The 18,984-nt window shown below is 39.6% G+C and overlaps 1 protein-coding gene across 1 annotated transcript in view; it reads right to left on the reverse strand.

The window, feature by feature from the left end:
• LOC126473497 (hemocytin) overlaps positions 1-18,984 on the reverse strand; it is a 568,134-nt gene that overhangs the window by 397,486 nt on the left and 151,664 nt on the right. The window contains exons 15-17 of the mRNA XM_050100583.1: positions 16,982-17,222; positions 11,596-11,791; positions 5,134-5,329 (exon numbers count right to left, since the gene is read on the reverse strand). Of these exons, the coding sequence (XP_049956540.1) occupies positions 5,134-5,329; positions 11,596-11,791; positions 16,982-17,222 (633 nt within the window). The remainder of the gene's footprint in view (positions 1-5,133; positions 5,330-11,595; positions 11,792-16,981; positions 17,223-18,984) is intronic.

The raw sequence follows: 18,984 nt of genomic DNA on the forward strand, positions 1-18,984 counted from the left end.
CTGCAAGTACCACATCCAGATGCAATCTCAGGCCTCCCTATTGACAAAGGATGCAGTTGTCGGCTGAATTCACTGATCATACTGAACATGAGCAGCACAGTGAAATTAACAAGATATCTGTTATTAATTATGATAAAAAAGAACAGTGAGGTAGAGCTGTTTGCTTATGATGGGATCTGTAGGTTTCTGTTTTGACTGTATGTCAGCTAGAGTATGTCACAGGGGATTATAAGTTCTAACTGATACAGATAATGCTGAATCAGGTATTAGATATATAACATAACAATGAAGTTGTTAAATGATGCACCTAATTTAGTCTAGAAAATTCAGTAAAAATACTGAATATTAAATGTAAGTTGGTCTTTTCAAGCTACCTGTTAATAAGCAAAGGAAAGTAGTTTCCTCAGTTCCATTTGGGCAACAACAAAAATTATTTGTATATTGAAGAGAGCAGATAACATTTCTAAGGAAGTTCATTAATGTCATACAAGAAAGCTTTTCATATTTATTCATAAGATTTTAAAACGTTTGCTTTATAATTAGTGACCATCCTACAAGAATCAAATTTCATTTGTATCACAATTTGTATAAACTGTGTTTTGTCACAGTTTATTGGCAATCTTTCTATTTACTAGTTACAAACAGAACCACTGGTGAACTTTTCCCTTAATTCCATAATGATCCAACTGGAAAAGTACAGAATGGTCCACACAATCAAATACTTTAGATAAATCAGACATAGCCTCACACAGCATTTATAGATGAATTACTGCCAACATTGAAAGAACTAAGAATGAGAGTATTACCTGCATGGGGTGCTGCCTGCAGTGAGAAATGTGTAGTTCAGAAAAAGCTTTCTGTATATTACTGTAGTTACAGAAAGTAAGTGATTAGAGTGAAACTATCAAATGGAGCAGTAAAACCAATAGTTCAAATGACATCCCAACTAGAAATCTTTTGGCAGTCTTCCTTTTTTGCTAAGCCATACACAGAACAGAATCAGAGAGGTACTTTGCAAGAGAAACAAACAAACCAGGGGATCTTACAACATAATGTGAACAGACTGTGTGACACTGGTGTCACATATGACCTTCTAATTATCTATGCTAATTTCAGCACCATCCAAGAAAGAATACATTTTAACAGCCAGTTGTATAGTCACTGAAGCTCCAACATTTTGGGAAAATATTATCTGACTGTCCGGCTAAAATTTGAAATAAATAAATAATCACTTAATGTAGTCAAGGCCTGAGGGTTTCCAAGTTATATTCTTTACTGTCTTGCAAACCTTAGTAAGCATTCCATCACAGTTAATCAGTCATTAGAATTCACCAGATCTTGGCTGCCATTAGCGAGACATACACTAATTCTTACATAAGAATTATTAAGAATTAGCTGAAAACTGCTCCCACAGGAGCACAAAAAAGATGAATATGCTCCTCATTGAAAGATTCTGACAGGAAAGTGGGGTATCACCAGCCTCAATCCTTATTCCTCCTACCCCACCACAAATTTTGCCATGCAAACATACACTCCTGGAAATTGAAATAAGAACACTGTGAATTCATTGTCCCAGGAAGGGGAAACTTTATTGACACATTCCTGGGATCAGATACATCACATGATCACACTGACAGAACCACAGGCACATAGACACAGGCAACAGAGCATGCACAATGTCGGCACTAGTACAGTGTATATCCACCTTTCGCAGCAATGCAGGCTGCTATTCTCCCATGGAGACGATCGTAGAGATGCTGGATGTAGTCCTGTGGAATGGCTTGCCATGCCATTTCTACCTGGCGCCTCAGTTGGAACAGCGTTCGTGCTGGACGTGCAGACCGCGTGAGACGACGCTTCATCCAGTCCCAAACATGCTCAATGGGGGACAGATCCGGAGATCTTGCTGGCCAGGGTAGTTGACTTACACCTTCTAGAGCACGTTGGGTGGCACGGGATACATGCGGACGTGCATTGTCCTGTTGGAACAGCAAGTTCCCTTGCCGGTCTAGGAATGGTAGAACGATGGGTTCGATGACGGTTTGGATGTACCGTGCACTATTCAGTGTCCCCTCGACGATCACCAGTGGTGTACGGCCAGTGTAGGAGATCGCTCCCCACACCATGATGCCGGGTGTTGGCCCTGTGTGCCTCGGTCGTATGCAGTCCTGATTGTGGCGCTCACCTGCACGGCGCCAAACACACATACGACCATCATTGGCACCAAGGCAGAAGCGACTCTCGTCGTTGAAGACGACACGTCTCCATTTGTCCCTCCATTCACGCCTGTCGCGACACCACTGGAGGCGGGCTGCACGATGTTGGAGCGTGAGCGGAAGACGGCCTAACGGTGTGCGGGACCGTAGCCCAGCTTCATGGAGACGGTTGCGAATGGTCCTCGCCGATACCCCAGGAGCAACAGTGTACCTAATTTGCTGGGAAGTGGCGGTGCGGTCCCCTACGGCACTGCATAGGATCCTACGGTCTTGGCGTGCATCCGTGCGTTGCTGGGGTCCGGTCCCAGGTCGACGGGCACGTGCACCTTCCGCCGACCACTGGCGACAACATCGATGTACTGTGGAGACCTCATGCCCCACGTGTTGAGCAACTCGGCGGTACGTCCACCCGGCCTCCCGCATGCCCACTATACGCCCTCGCTCAAAGTCCGTCAACTGCACATACGGTTCACGTCCACGCTGTCGCGGCATGCTACCAGTGTTAAAGACTGCGATGGAGCTCCGTATGCCACGGCAAACTGGCTGACACTGACGGCGGCGGTGCACAAATGCTGCGCAGCTAGCGCCATTCAACGGCCAACACCGCGGTTCCTGGTGTGTTCGCTGTGCCGTGCGTGTGATCATTGCTTGTACAGCCCTCTCGCAGTGTCCAGAGCAAGTATGGTGGGTCTGACACACCGGTGTCAATGTGTTCTTTTTTCCATTTCCAGGAGTGTATTTGCGCTCTTTTAACACAGAACATTCTAAATCCTATTTGAGACCTAAACCTATGTATGGTCCCCCTTATCTTTCTTTTTCATTTACCACTGTCTTTTGTTACCACTGCTACAATCTCCACCCCTAACTATTTATCTTTTATTACCACTGTCTCTCACTATCTTCTCTCTCTTTGGCTCCCACTGTCTATCATTCCTTTCACTGTCATTCTCTCTCCCACTATCACTGTCTCCTCTCTCTTTCACTCCCACTGGCACCATCTCCTCTCTCTTTCACTGTCAGTCACTGTCTCTCATTCAACACAAAAAATGGCAAATATGTTTGCAGGCAAAAATTTTTGGTGAGGAAGGAGGAATGAAGATTGAGGAAACTACATCCTGACTTCTCAGTTGGAGTCTTTTAAGGAGGAGCATATTCACTTTTTTTGTGATCTGACAGGAGCATGTTTCAGCTGGCTCCCTTCTTTTCCCTATTACTGCTGGGTGTGCTGCTTATATAAAATGAATTCTGTAGGTCAATAAAGTTTTTGATAATTTGTTTATATACTTTGACACAACAAATATACTTTGACACAACAAATAAATAGGGATAATATAAGGTTAATACAAAATTGTCTTCCATCCAATACAATTTCACTTTAGACTACCTTATATAAAAATGCACAACATTTTTAGGCTAAACCTACAGTATTCCAAGAATCAGTGTTTAATTTGCAAGTAAAATGAATTTTGTACGACAAAATAGTTTTTTTGTAAAATGCTTAACCTGCCAGGTGGCACCATTGAACAATTTCCAGGTCACAACAGCCTGTATAGGTAAGAAGTGCCCATTATACAGAGACAGAACATCAAAGTTTTATTGGTGAAAAATAGTGATTAAAAACACAGTTTGAGGAATGCAGAACCCTTGTGATTACTCCAAAACTCTTGTCATGTGTTCACTACATCACTTAGAACTATGTTTATGCCTTAGACCAGATATTACGTGCATAAAAGCAGTAACTCTGAAGATCTGGATCTTGATAATGGATAATGATATCAAAAGAAATTTTTTCCTGTGAATACCATCTTAAGAACATACAGTAAAAATTTCAATGATTTTCCGTGAATAGAAATCGTAGTGGTGGACATCCCCACAATTTGATACCTAAAAATCATAGTTTTTCAGGGTTTTCTCAGGACTGTCCCTGAACAAATCGTGCTTTTACAAGCCATCTTAAGCCCACCCTAGACCACACCTAATGCAAAAGAACCCACTGGTTTACTCAGTTTGCCTGGGCTGGAGGAAATGTGTACTATTGAAATTTTGGCCCTGTCCTTCCTTCCGATAGGTATACTAAAGGGCCATAGGTCACGGGCTATCCAAAACACTTGATCCATTATTTTTGTGATCAACAGCACCCAAAATATGACGGTTTGAAAAATCTCATCTTTGTACACGGCTTTTTGGAACATTGGTACCATGCACCATCAATCATGGATCAATTCCTTCTATTCTGTTGCCATTCTTTCCCTCTCCAATCACATCCCCAGTTTCAATCTTCCTCTCCAATCATTTCATGTAACATTTAAGGCCTAATATAACATCTCTTTGAGCTCTAAAACTGATGCATTTAGGATTTAACCCAGTTCTTTGATAGCTAAACATTCCCATTTTAGCATCATATCACGCCTGACAGGGGTGGAAATCTTTCCATTCAGTTTCATGGAGTTGATTAATTATTTTTTAATCAAATATGTTTGTGCTTATTATGAGATGACATCTTTGGTGAAACATTCACATTAATTCATCATGAATGGAGGCTGAAGGAGAATGAGCAAAGACATGTATCACTTGAATCCCATACTTGATGTAATTAAAGTATGTCTATCTAGTTGTAATAGAAGTATTTGAACATATTAGTAATTAGTGTATCAAAAAATATAACTCATTGATAAAAGTTGTGAATACGGAAATAAACTACAAAATATAGTACACCATATCACGGATTTATTAATTTTCTAGTGTTTTTTGAATGTGTCTCCACTCTTCAGTGTCAAAATTTTGTCTGTGGTTTATGTTTGGAGTAGACTTAGATAGTTCATATATTTTGTTTTAGGAGTCACAGTTAATATGTAATTGGCATTGTGTTTGTGACATATTGTCCTATATGACAGTATTAAAGTATTAACTTTCTTACCCACAACAAACATTGATGAAGCTTCATGAATGTATACACCAGACACATTGACAGGAAGCTCATCTGGCACACGGCCATCCACTAGCACCTCTCGGTTCTGTAGTAGCTTCACTTCAATAACGTCATCAATTCGGACTGTCACTGCTTTGTTGCAAGATGGCATTTCCCCTGCCACAGATGCTGGGAAATTCATGGCCTGCATAATTAAATACATGATATTCAATAACTTGATTGGAATTTAGTAACATAAGACTCTTCACAAACGATCTTCTATTAAAACCATTAGAATATTTTAGAATCACCATGTCATACAGAATAAAAATAGACAACAATCTCTTTTTGTCACTGAAAGACACTCAGTACCATTATTCACAGCATTACCAGATAGTGCACTTTTCTTGTTATTCTTTCTTTAGTTATATTTATAGGGGGAAATATACAGTTATTTACAGGGTGCATATATGGACAGGAAAAAAAAATTCCATATCTTTCCAGAATTTCCTGGTTAAAAATACACTTTTTCATGGGTGAAAGTACACTTCTTCCGTGGTGAAAATACACTCTAAACCCTTGGTGGAAGTACTTTTTTCCAAGTCAAGAGAGAATATACATTCCATCGGAGCTGTAAAACTTATCAATCCTTTGACTGGATTAAGGTTTTACACATTGATATACAACTTCCCGACACCTTAGGAAACAAAACATTGTGTTTTGGAAAAATCTTTAATGTTTGGCAACTCTTAATTTTTGCTGTTTTTTCTGAGGGTGTGGTGAAGCAGGAGTCTACAAGCACAGCTTGAATTGCAGCAGCTGAATATTTCTGACAAGCACAATTATAAATTTAACTACTGTGCACCGAACATTTCGTGGGTTACGTGGCTGACTACGTGTTCTATTGAGCACTTCGTCTTTTCCATAGAAAAGCCAATCAAGGGTATTTTTTTGAAGGATAATTGTATTTTTTTGCCATCATAATTGCATAATTTGTAATCTATGAAATAATTAAAATAAATCTGAAAAGCTAACCTAGAAACTTGGCCTTTTTAGTGTGTGTAACCCTTTAAGATATATCAGACACAAATGTGCCAGTAAAATTTTAGATAATGGCTCAAATGGTTGGTCTTCTGGGCTCAAAATTTTTCAAAGTGGCTGGTCCACAGTGATAAGTTCTGAATGAGAGTCTATTGCTCCATGGTTTACAAAATTCACTGCACATTCTCACATGCAACACAATACATAGTGCATAAAACAAAATGTATTTTGACAGTAACACTTCTCAGACCACCATTTGCAATATGTTACCGTGACCTGTTAGAAGTGTAAACAGTTGTGACGTCACGCACATTGAAACGAGGCCCAAGAGAAAGACACAGTGAAAGCAGTCTGTTCTTACAAAGTATTGCATAGTCTTTGACACATTTTGGTGTTGCAGACACTTGTGTATGCACTGTATTGTAAATAGTGCATTTTCTTTGCAACTAAAGTTTTATTTTGGTGTTATTCTCTTGTTTATGTTTTATTGCTGCAGTATTATTCTGGAGTAGTAGAGTAAAGTAAAATTCATTGTTAGAGTATCAGTTATTACATCTACATCCACATCCATACTCTGCAAACCACTGTAAGGCATGTGGCGGAGGATACAACCCATTGTACCAGTTGTCAGGGCTTCTTCCTTTTCCATTCATGTATGGAGTGTGGGAAGAACGACTGCTTGAATGCCTGTGTGCATGCAGTAATTATTCTAATCTTATCCTCATGGTCCCTATGTGAGCAATTAACAGTCAATATTAACAGTCAAAATTACAAAAATTAAATTGAAAAGCAAAACAACAAAAAATACCCAGAATTCCAAAAAATTCCCAGATGTTTCCTGAATGAAAAAATTCCTGGAATTTTTCCAGTTGTCCTGCGACATATATACCCTGTTATCTAGAACTTATACTGTTGAATACAGATGTGGTACACAGTTTGACACCAAGGAATATCACCAGAAATGAATTTTCTGAAAAGGGCACTAAAAATTATTGTGCTCATGATTCTATTTTATCTGTTTTAAGGCAAATCTATTTCGGAACTATACACTCCCACCTGAAATATGGTATTGAGATTTGGGGTGGGGCTCCAACGGTATATATGGAGCCCAGAAAGAACAATTAGCATAATAGCTAATATTAGTAAGCATCAGTCCTGTAGAGAATATTTCATTAAGTATAACATACTAACAGTGTATTCATTGTTCACAGAATTACACTGTTTGTAAAGGAAAATATGGAGGATAATGTAATCAATAGTGAAATCCACAATTATAATACAAGAAAATGAGAGGATTGCCACATAAAATTTAATAACAAAAGAGCAACAGATCATAGCCCATTTTCTGTTGGGAGACATTGTTATAACAGATTGTCAAATAATATAAAATTGTTAAAAGGAAACAAATTTAAGACAAAATTAAAGCAACTGTTAATTGATAAATATTTGTGCTCCATCAAGGATTTTTAATGTTATTGTATATAATTTACCTTTACTTCTAAACTTTTTTTTAATGTTCTTGTGTTTGTAAACTGACTATTTCCATGACTGTTAAGTTATTATGGACAAATAAACCATTTATTTATTATTTAGTTCAAGTGTCTCCTTTGACAAACTGCTCCCACAACAATTGTCATAACTCTGATAGGATACCATCTACCATAAAAAAATCTTCTTAAGTGCAATAATTTCTTTCATAAACTGCTGCACCTACACTCAGCACTTCTCAGTGGCACATATTCCTAGAAACCCTATGCATCAAGCATGTAGAACTGGACCTATAAAATACGTTAAATGTTACCTACCAATCATAGAGCATTATATGTGTAACATGAAATATTTGAATATATAATACCCATGACTAAATTCCTTAGCAATGCAAAATAAGAATAATGATTCTCATTGTTTTCACAAAATACAAATCCTTATGTATAATTCTATGTTTTGTCAACATGAGACATCCAGCTATAAATATAATTCATGATCTTAAATAGATTGTGATAAATCCAGTCACAGCATTACCCCTGAGTAACTGTATGCCTGTGAAGCAAACCTGAGTTAAACTGAAAACCAAAGACAGAAATTTCAAATAAATAATCAGTTTACAGGTTTTCTCTGTTGCATCTATGCAAATGTTTGCATGCATTCATCTTTGCAAATGTTTCACACATTCATCTTGTTCCTATAATGAGCTAAGAGCTATACCGAGTATCTCAATCTTGGATACTTGCAAAAAACAATTAATGCAGCAGATTGTTTTATTATTATGATTATTATTTCTTATTATTTCTTTTTCTCCTATGATGGATGCCTTCCTTCACTGGGCATTATGTGCCAAGTGAGTCAAAATTGTTAGCTGTCATGGGGGAAGTTGCACATTTCCTAACAGCACTCTCTCTTCTGGTAAGCATCTTAAACGGGATAATTTTCACCTGCAATGTATGTCACACACACAGTCTAACTGTAAATCAATCGATTGAAGCCTTTACTGGTGTCTCCAAAACTATTCTCATCAAAGTAAATATGAAGTTACCAGTGACCCCAAATCTGTCTCTGCACAAATGTTTAGTGGGACAGAAAAAATATAAATAATTTTGTGACTCAAAAAATTTTACCTGATAAATTACCTACATTTTCGAGTCAGTCATTTTTTGGTGAAGAAACTGTATAGGAACTTTGATTTGGACTTAACTGTTAATTGTAGCACTTTCTTTACAAATGTTCATCACTTGTATTGATCAAACTGATACTGAACCTGGTGATTCAAAAATGAAACCTAAAATTCTATTTCAGAATTTTTTCACTGACAAAAGGTATCCCACAGTTTCTTGCTTTATCACATAGATATAAAGCTAGGTGTAAGAGAGGTACACTGAAGTGACAAAAATCATTGGATACTTCCTAATATCATGTTTGACCTCCTTTTGCCTGGCATAGAGAAGGAACTCAACATCACAAGAACTCAACAAGCTGTTGAAAGCCTGCTCCAGAATTATTGGGCCACAGTGCCTCTGTAGCCATCCACAACTGTGGAAGCATTGAGGTGCAAAATGTTGTGCACAAACTGACCTCTCAATTACATACCATAAATGTTCAATGGGATTCACACCAGGTAGTCTATGTGTGTGGTGTCAGTGCCAGACACCACACTTGCTAGGTGGTAGCTTTAAATCGGCCGCGGTCCATTAGTACATGTCGGACCCGCGTGTCGCCACTGTGTGATCGTAGACCGAGCGCCACCACAAGGCAGGTCTCGAGAGACTGACAAGCACTCGCCCCAGTTGTACGGACGACGTAGCTAGCGACTATACTGACGAAGCCTCGCTCCTTTGCCGAGCCGATAGTTAGAATAGCCTTCAGCTAAGTCAATGGCTACGTCCTAGCAAGGTGCCACTAGTAACATTGCATGTATCTAAAGAGTCTCACTTGTATCGCCACAATCTCCAGATGTACCAAAAGGATGGATTAAAGTTAAGTATTCCAGAAGCTACGTACTTTTCTTTATAGCATTCATTACATATCCTGTTTCAGACCTCTCGCCATCCAGCTTTAGCTTAGCGCGTGCCTTTCGGCTTCCTCTCATTGTGTCTAGGCTGTCTTGTCTAGAAACAACAATGTGGCCATATCATTCACCTGAACTATCCAGAATGTTCTTCAAACCAGTTGTGAACAACTGTGGCCCAATGACATGACACTGTTGTCTGGGAACATGAAGTACATGAAAGGCTGCAAGTGGTCGCCAAGTAGCCAATGTAACCATTTCCAGTCAATGATTAGTTCCGTTGGACCAGAAAGGTTCGTCCATTCCTTGTAAACACAGTACACACTATTAAGGAGCCACCACTAGCTTGCACAGTGCCCTGTTGACAGCTTAGTTCCATGGCTTCATGAGGTCTGTACCACAATCGAACTGTACCATTAGCTCTTGTCAACTGAAATTAGGGCCTATCTGACCAGGTAGCAATTTTCCAGTCATCTAAGGTCCAACCAATGTGGTCACGAGCCCAGGAGAGGTGCTGCAAGTGATGTGCTGTTAGAAAAGGCACTTGTGTTGGTCATCTGCTTGCCACAGCCCATTAACGCCAAATTTTGCTGCACTGTATTAACAGATACATCCCTCGTATGTCCCACATTGATTTCTGCGATTATTTCATGCAGTTTTGCTTTTCTGTTAGCACTGACAACTTTACATAGACACTATTGATCTCAGTCCTACGTGAAGGTTGTCAGACATTATGTTGTCAGTGGTGAGAGGTAGTGCTCGAAATTTGGCACTTTTGGCACATGCCTGACATGGTGGATCTCAGAATATTCAATTCCATACGCTTTCTGAAATGGAATGTCCCATATGTTTAGCTCCAACTACCACATCTGTTAATTCCAGTCGTGGCGCCATAATAACGTCCGAAACCTTTTCACATGAATCACCTGAGTAGCTCCGGCAATGCAGTGCCCTTTTATACCTTGTGTACGCAATACCACCACCATCGGTGTATGAACATAGTGCTGTCCCATGACTTTTATCACCTCAGTTTGTGTATCTATAGAATTGACAAACAACTAAAATCTAAGGGAAAAAGACAAGATGTGAGGCCATGGTAGATTTCTTATTAAATATTACACTGACTGTGTACTAGACGTGCACCATTTCAAGTTACTGTTTCATAAGATACATCTGACTAATCAATTTGATAGACATCTATAAGACATCTGTTTATGTATGAGATTATGTGAAGCATTTTTTACCAGATAGAACAACTGTAGTTTATTTTAGCAATTACACTGTGCAGTACTTATTCACAGAGAATATATAAAATGAATAAAAATGCATGAAGCAACAAATACAACACAAGATGGATCATGAGGCAGAAAAACAAAACCCTGAAGCAGATCAGGCATTAAAGTGAAAAGTGCAGTTACAGGGCAGAAAAATGACAAAGAAGGATGGCTCTCCGTTAAGCCATTTCCTTGTGTAGAAAGGGCACAGATGAGATTTCTGAAAGAAGCAGTTAGTTACACATTACTTGATAATAAGGTAAATGGATATCCTAATGAAGTTAAACATATTTAATCCAAATGAAGGAACAGTGAAATAAAAGAAATATGGCAAAAGCATATAACAAAGACACAAAAAATTGCAACACCAAACTCATTGTTGAACTATAACAAAAAACAAAAAACAAAAGAGACTGGTAAACCAAAGAAAAGATGGAAACAAAAAAAAATACTTGAGGGTGGAACAAAGAAGACAGAGTTTAATGATTGGTGATAATGATGATTAATTAAAAAAAACTGTGAGAATTGTCTGTGTTTTCATACCATATGAAAGGAAAAATTTTACAGTTAAGTAGCAGTGACATAGACTTTAACAGATATAAGGTATGATGTGTTTCATATGCATATACAGCATTAAATGTAATTGATTCTAACCTCAGAAATGGATCCTGCACATGCAACATTCTCTGTCTCAATACTAAAATCAGCTCCCTTCACAAGATGGTATGAACATTTTCCCATAAAGTCATAACGACGACCATCAAATGTCACATAATGTGGGTCGCCTACAGATGCACACCGAGCAGAGCAATGTGTCTGTGTGCACACCCACTGACCAGCTACACAGGTGCTGAAACATGAAGAGGTCAATTATTCAAAATGTTTTTGTACTTATTTAAATAAAATAACAAACACCTAAAACAGTCAAAGCACTAAGTACTGGAAACATCACCATTAACTGGAACTATAAATAAGTTTACGTTCATTTTCGACTCACATCTCAAGTTATTTAGAAAATAATTTAACACATTAAAACATGTACCCATATCCACAGAGATGTTGAGGATATGACCATAAATATTTTCAGAGATAGCAAAAGTAAAACTGCATGCTGGCTGAGAAACCCTAAATGGAGATGTCTCCTTACCTCTTGCCTTGATGTACGAATGCTGAGACTTAAGTGAAACTATTTTATATACATGACTGCGATGAGGTGTAGCAAATAATATTGAATTTGGATGGTTTACGACAGTGAGAGAAGTGAGAGGGTGAAATGTAGTGCCAGTAGATAACCTACTGTCTCTAAACAGCACTAAGAGAGTTGCTGAACTGCCTGTATTGTAGAATATACAAGGGAGAAAATGAAGCAGGGCAATTACTATAAGAAAATAAATGACTCACTATAAAGGAACTATGAAAATTGGTCACAAACTGATATTCAGACAGGCATTACCAGCAAATGCAAAATCGTAAACTTTGACGGCCAATGGATGAATATGTGACACTGCAGAGCAATTTCATCACGCAGCTGACAAGGAAAGTACACAGGAAACCTGTTGATACTAGAGCATAAAAGGGTCTGCAAATATCATTCTGTGTACTCTGTTGGACAGTCAGTATGCCTTGCAGACAGGCATGTGAACAACAAACACAGTTGTCAGCATTTAAAAAAAGTACATGCTGTTGGGTTCAGACAAGCCAGTTGGAGTAACTGGCAAATCACTCAACATCTGAATAGGAATAATGCCACTATTCAACAATGTTGGCAGGAATGAGTGAATTATGGCCAAACATAGCATCAAGATGGAACTGGTCAACCTGAATAAAATGGCAGAACATGAGGACCACGCAGCTGTTGGAGGGGCTCTCAGAGCCCCAGATGCTCATTATCATCAATCCGACATACAACTGGAGCTACTATTAACAGGTGCCTCACTGAAAGGGAGCTGAGCTCAGGTACCCCTCACACACACTTCTATTGACCTGCGTACACTAACAAGTTTGTTTTCAATTGTGTCAGGCACATTTGGCCTCAGATCTAACTCACTGGAGTAGAAGTATCATCAGTGATGAGCCCCGCTTCAAACTGAGTCTTGATGATGAACCAAGAAGTGTCTGGATATGCCCTGGACAGTGGTGGGATACCAACATGACTGTTGTCCACCATATGGCCTAACAACAAGGAGTAATGATCTGGGGTACCATTTAATTTCATACCAGGAGCCATTTGGCTGCCCTCCATAGCACCATAACAATACAATGGTACATGATCAATAGTCTATGGCCCATTTTGTTGCCCTTCAGGGCAAGTCATCCCAGACTTACATTTAAGAAAGATAGTGCCTCCCTGTGCATGGTGAGTGTTTCTACTGCTTGTGTTCGCACTTGCTAAGCCAGGTGTCGGCCAGCAAGGTTGCCGGATCTCATCCCAATTGAGAACATTTAGAACTTTTTGTGCAGGACCCTCCAACCAGTTTGATATTTTGACGATTTAACATGACAATTAGGCAAAATTTTGTGCGATATCCCTATGGAGGACTTCCAACAACTCTGTGAACCAATGCAAAGCCGAATAACTGCTTGTATAACAGACAGAAGTGGACCAACATGTTACTGACTTGCTCAATTTGTGAAGCTCTTTCTCTTGAGTAAATCATCCAATTTTTCTGAAATGTAATTATTTGTTTGTCTGCTCATGTACATCACATCTACTGGTTTCCATCCCATTCAGATAATTCCTTCATGGTGGTACTTTTTTTTTTTTTTTTTTTTAGAGTAATTATATCAAGACTCAAATATGACACAAAATTCAAAAAACCAAACAGTGAACTAAATGATGCAAGCTATTTTAAAAAGAGAGAGAGGGACAAAGGAGAAAGAAAAAACAGGGTAACAGAAGAGCATGCAATGCCAACTGGCTGCTGTTTCATTCTCTGCCATATGGTGTTATTTGGATGCAGCATGGAAGGGCACAAGAGTCAGCACACCACTCTCCTGGGTTTGTCAGTTTTCCCAACCTTGGAGCTGCTACTTCTCGTTCATGTGGCTCCTCAGTTGCTGTCATGAGACAGAGTGCACCCTATTCCAGTTCTCCCACCAAGGACAGATCCCTGGTAGCACTGGGAACTGAAGTCAGGTGCTCTACTGGGCAATCAGACATGTTGCCCACTCAGTGACAGAAGCTGACATAATTGTTCTCTGCACCATGAATATTTTGTTGTTCTAAGGATAACTGCCTTGATTAATATGATACTGAAAAATCTGTAGTGGAATGTAGACAATTGGTTGAGTAATGGCAACCACTTACCATACAATGGATACTTTGAGCATTGAATAACCATATGCAAGGGCAAGGTGGTAATTTCTTGGTCTGAAGACTTGACCATCAGATAAGAAAGGTGTTACTTTTAACACTGTCATTTTAAGCCTATGCACTTGTCCAACATTTTCCCAGTGAATAGATTCTGTCCTTATTCAAAATGGTATACAAAATATCAATCTACAGTTACCATTACCACTTGATAGGAATCATAAATTCCTTAGCAGGTGAAAGTCAGAGGCTGTTAACCCCTTAACATAAAATCCCGAATTATCTTGTTCTATTATTTTGACAGAAACTTAAAATCCCAGGTATGCTCGGATACTTAAAAAGGGACCTTCGAAAAAGTACAACACTAGAATGAGATTTTCACTCTGCAGTGGAGTGTGGACTGATATGTAACTTCCTTTCAGATTAAAACTGTGTGCCGGGCCAAGACTTGAACTCAGGGACTTTTGCCTTTCATGGGCAAGGTAGGAGACAAGGTACTGGCGGAAGTAAAGCTGTGAGGGCGGGGCGTGAGTCATGCTTGGGTAGCTCAGATGGTAGAGCACTTGCCCATGAAAGGCAAAGGTCCCGAGTTTGAGTCTCAGCCCGGCACACAGTTTTAATCTGCCAGGTAGTTTCAAATACAACACTGTTTATGTCCATTTCAGCACTAATAGTTATGTGTTTGGCCACTAGAGAGCACTAGGTTAGACGGAGAGCAGTGAAGAGGTGCAGAGGGGGCAGGGGGGCGGGGGGGAGTAGCAAAAAAGGAGAGAAATAAAAAGACTGGAAGTGGTGGTGGAGTGATGGCTGTGTAGTGCTGGAATGGGAACAGGGTAGGGGCTGAATGGGTGAGGGTAGTCACTAACAAAGGCTGAGGCTAGGAGGGTTACGAGAATGTAGGATGTATTGCAGGGAAAGTTCCCACCTGCGCAATTCAGAAAATCTGGTGTTGGTGAGAAGGATTCATATTGCACAGGCTGTGAAGCAGTCATTGAAATGAAGGATATTATGTTTGGCAATGTATTCAGGAACAGGGTGGTCCACTTGTTTCTTGGCCACAGTTTGTCGGTGGCCATTAATGCGGACAGACAGCTTGTTGGTTGCCATGCCTACATAGAATGCAGCACAGTGGTTGCAGCTTAGCTTGTGGACGACATAACTGGTTTCACAGGTAGCCCTGCCTTTGATGGGATAGTTGAAATTAGTGACCGGACTGGTGTAGGTGGTGGTGGGAGGATGTATGGGACAGGTCTTGCATCTAGGTCTATTACAGGGGTCTGAGCCATGAGGTAAGGGATTTGGAGCAGGGGTTGTGTATGGATGGACGAATACATTGTTAGGATGGCAGAATAACACTGTGGGAGGGGTGGGAAGGATAGTGGGCAGGACATTTCTCATTCCAGGGCACAACAAGAGGTAATCGAAACCCTGGCAGAGAATCTAATTCAGTTGCTCCAGTCCTGGGTGGTACTGAGCTACGAGGGGAATGCGCCTCTGTGATGGGACGGAGGGACTTTGGGAGGTGGTGGGAGACTGGAAAGATAAGGCACGGGAGATTTGTTTTAGTACAAGGTTGGGAAGATAATTACAGTCAGTGAATGCTTCTGCACTATACAGCTGTCATTCCACCATCACACCAAGTCTTTTTACTCCTCTCCTTTTCCACTATTTCTCCCGCCCCCCTCTCCCCTGCCCTCCATCTAACCTGTAGCACTTCACTGTCCGCTACCCCTCCCATACTATCCCTCACCCTCCCTGTCCAGCCTCCTCCTTACCCCAACCAGTCACTAGTCCCATCACGCACTAGTGCTGCTGCTCGCAGTGTGGTTCAGTTGCCTGTGTGTGTGTGTGCGTGAGAGAGAGAGAGAGAGAGAGAGAGAGAGAGAGAGAGAGAGAGAGAGAGAGAGAGAGAGGGGGGGGGGGGGGGGGGAGGGGGGGGATGAGTAAAAAGTAAGGCTGTTGGAAAGCTGATCCACAATGCTTAAATCCTTGTTTATAAATCTGTACACTGGCGCAGTGACTTCAGAATATGGTGAAGGGGTCTCTCGGAATATTCCACTGTTTTACCCACTGTATTATCATTCTCCTTCTACCATATAAATTACATTATCATTAGAAACACAACATAAATTGAGAACATACTTGAGTTTGTAGGCCACAAAAGGGTTCTCTACCAACCAACCACACTGAAGTACAGAGAAATAGCAGCAGAGTTCCCACGAACACATGTGTAAAACAATGTGTAACTTGGAGGTTCCAGAATTTGTAGTTTCCTTAACAGCTCAACAAGGCAGTTAAAAAAGTGTAACAGTTACGTAAATGATTTGCAACTAGTGTAAGAAATGCAAGCTTCCCAGTAGTCTATCTCAAAAAGGACACTAGGTGATAGGAAAAAGAAGAGTCAAAAGCAATACTGCATTTATTATGATGATTCCTCTTTTAAATGTTCCTCTTTCAGTGCTGACAATAATAAAGAGTAATTCTTAAACAAATGATTTGCAACTGGTGTAAGGAACAAATGCCACCCTTTTGTTTAATTTTTCCTCTTTCAGTGCAAATAATATCTACATGTTTCCAAAGAAAACTGTCTCCACTACATATACAGGAATGGCATGGTTGAAATGGCTTTCTGTTAGCAGTTGATAAGAACTGAAAACCTTGGTCTTTTGTGTTGATAATTTTAACTCCTGTAAAGCTAGCTGAAAATGGAATGCCCTACTGCAGACTTACCATGTGTTACAATCACGGGGCACTGTTTCTCCTGGCTTGTAAGAACGGCCCCTAAGCTGGCAGGGGCACTGCTCAGGTGGGACACATGATCCCTGGTGAAGCAGTGTGCCTGGGGGGCAGTAGCAGCCTTCCTCACACACTTCTTGTGTTGTCAGTGATCTGTTAGCAGCCACAGAGCCACATGTCACCTGGTATGACAAGCCACAAGGCAGGTACACCATGCCATTGCTGCATCTCATTGCTGAAAAAGTCATATCAGTACGTTAGTTAAATTAGCTGGTTGGCTGTGGAAAGATTATTTGTCCTCTTCCTACACTGACAAAATAAATGTAAGTACATCAGTAGAAAAATCTGGAATGTGCTCTTGTCTAAACTATGTTTGTTCTGCTGGATTGATAGAAAATTCATACTGTAAATAGTTGTTTAAATATAGGTGTTACAACTATTACAATATAAAACTGAATGAAATGTGCAAGAGTTCACTGTAGCTGTATTTATTTAAGTTGATTAGAGGCTCACACAAGTGGTTTGACAACTTTTAAGTTGCGTCTTCTGGTGTATATAAATGCTATGTCATATGATACAGGGAGCAGTTAAAAAACGCTGCAGAGTAACAGTTGGTGAGACTAGGCAAAGTTCTCAGCCCTCCTCAATTGATAAAAACCATCACTAATAATGAATGTCATGGCTGTGTTAAAATCACAAACTGTCATCACTTTACCAATTAAAATATGTTCCTGTCGGTGTATGACAAGCAACAGGCAATGCTTGGCACAGCCCGAGACGAGCATATTTTCATTGGTAAAGTGATGAGAGTTCATTATTTTAACCTAGACATGATGTTCTGCATTGATGACAGTTTTAATCAATTGAGGAGGCCTGAGAACTTTGTCAAATGTTACTCTGCGGCATTCTGCAACTACTCTCTATATCATATGACATAGCATTTAAATACACCAGAAGATGCAACTTAAAAGTTGTCAAACCGGTTGCGTGCGTCTCTAATCAACTTGAATAAATACAGCTGCAGTGGACTATTGCACATTTCATTCAGTTTTATATTTTAATAGTTTTAACACCTATGTTTAAAAAACTATTTACAGGATGAATTTTCAATCAGTATTGTATAACTATTTTAGCCGTGGTTGGCTCAGTTTTAAAATTATCTTTATTTTCATTCTATTGTCTGATGCACAGGAAGTGAGAGCAGTTGGTTTTTCTTCAAGTTTTGTAAGCAAATATGAGTTAAGAACGTGATTTTATGAGTTAGGAAGAAATTAATAAGACAACAAAGAAAGGTGGTGACAGTCTGATCTCTAAGTAATGAGAATTTGCCATGAGACAATTGATTCATTAGCATTTTTACTTGTTATGAGAAATAATGAACATAGTAATTACAATAACAACCATAGCAATAATGTAATGATCATCATCAGTACTGCATTCATTGTGAGTTAAATATCTGTCTGGCTTTCATCTGCAATCTAGGGAGTGTCATAATCAAATAGGAAATCAAACACAAGATTTAAATGAGAATAACAGTGTATGTGGAGGATGCCTTCACAAAGCCACACTTTAGAGATGATGCAATGTGGTATGCAATGTAGCATACGTCTTACCAAATGGTCTTAATAATATGTCTGAGGGGCAAATGTATGTGTGATCCAGGAGTAGTGTTTTGTCATAGGTCTTGGGTTTGAAGCCAATGACTGCTTAAATTTTGAATAAAAATTATCAGCAACAGTGGCAAAAAACTTCTGGTATAAGGTGTCACCCTAGTTATACCAATGGTAAAGAGGGCATATGAGTGGACAGAGTTTCAGGGCAACCTCTTTCCTTTGAGGTGGGAAACTTCCTAAAATGTGGAAGAGCAATTATCAACAGTATGAGAATGCAGAAAGCAACGGAAAGACCTGCATTAAAGATACACAATGTGTATCCAGAGAACATGCAACCCATAATTGAAAAAGTGTCATGAGATTCCTCCATTGGCAAAATATTCT

The sequence above is a fragment of the Schistocerca serialis genome, chromosome 4 (assembly GCF_023864345.2).
Source record: "Schistocerca serialis cubense isolate TAMUIC-IGC-003099 chromosome 4, iqSchSeri2.2, whole genome shotgun sequence".
Classification (NCBI taxonomy): Eukaryota; Metazoa; Arthropoda; class Insecta; order Orthoptera; family Acrididae; genus Schistocerca; species Schistocerca serialis.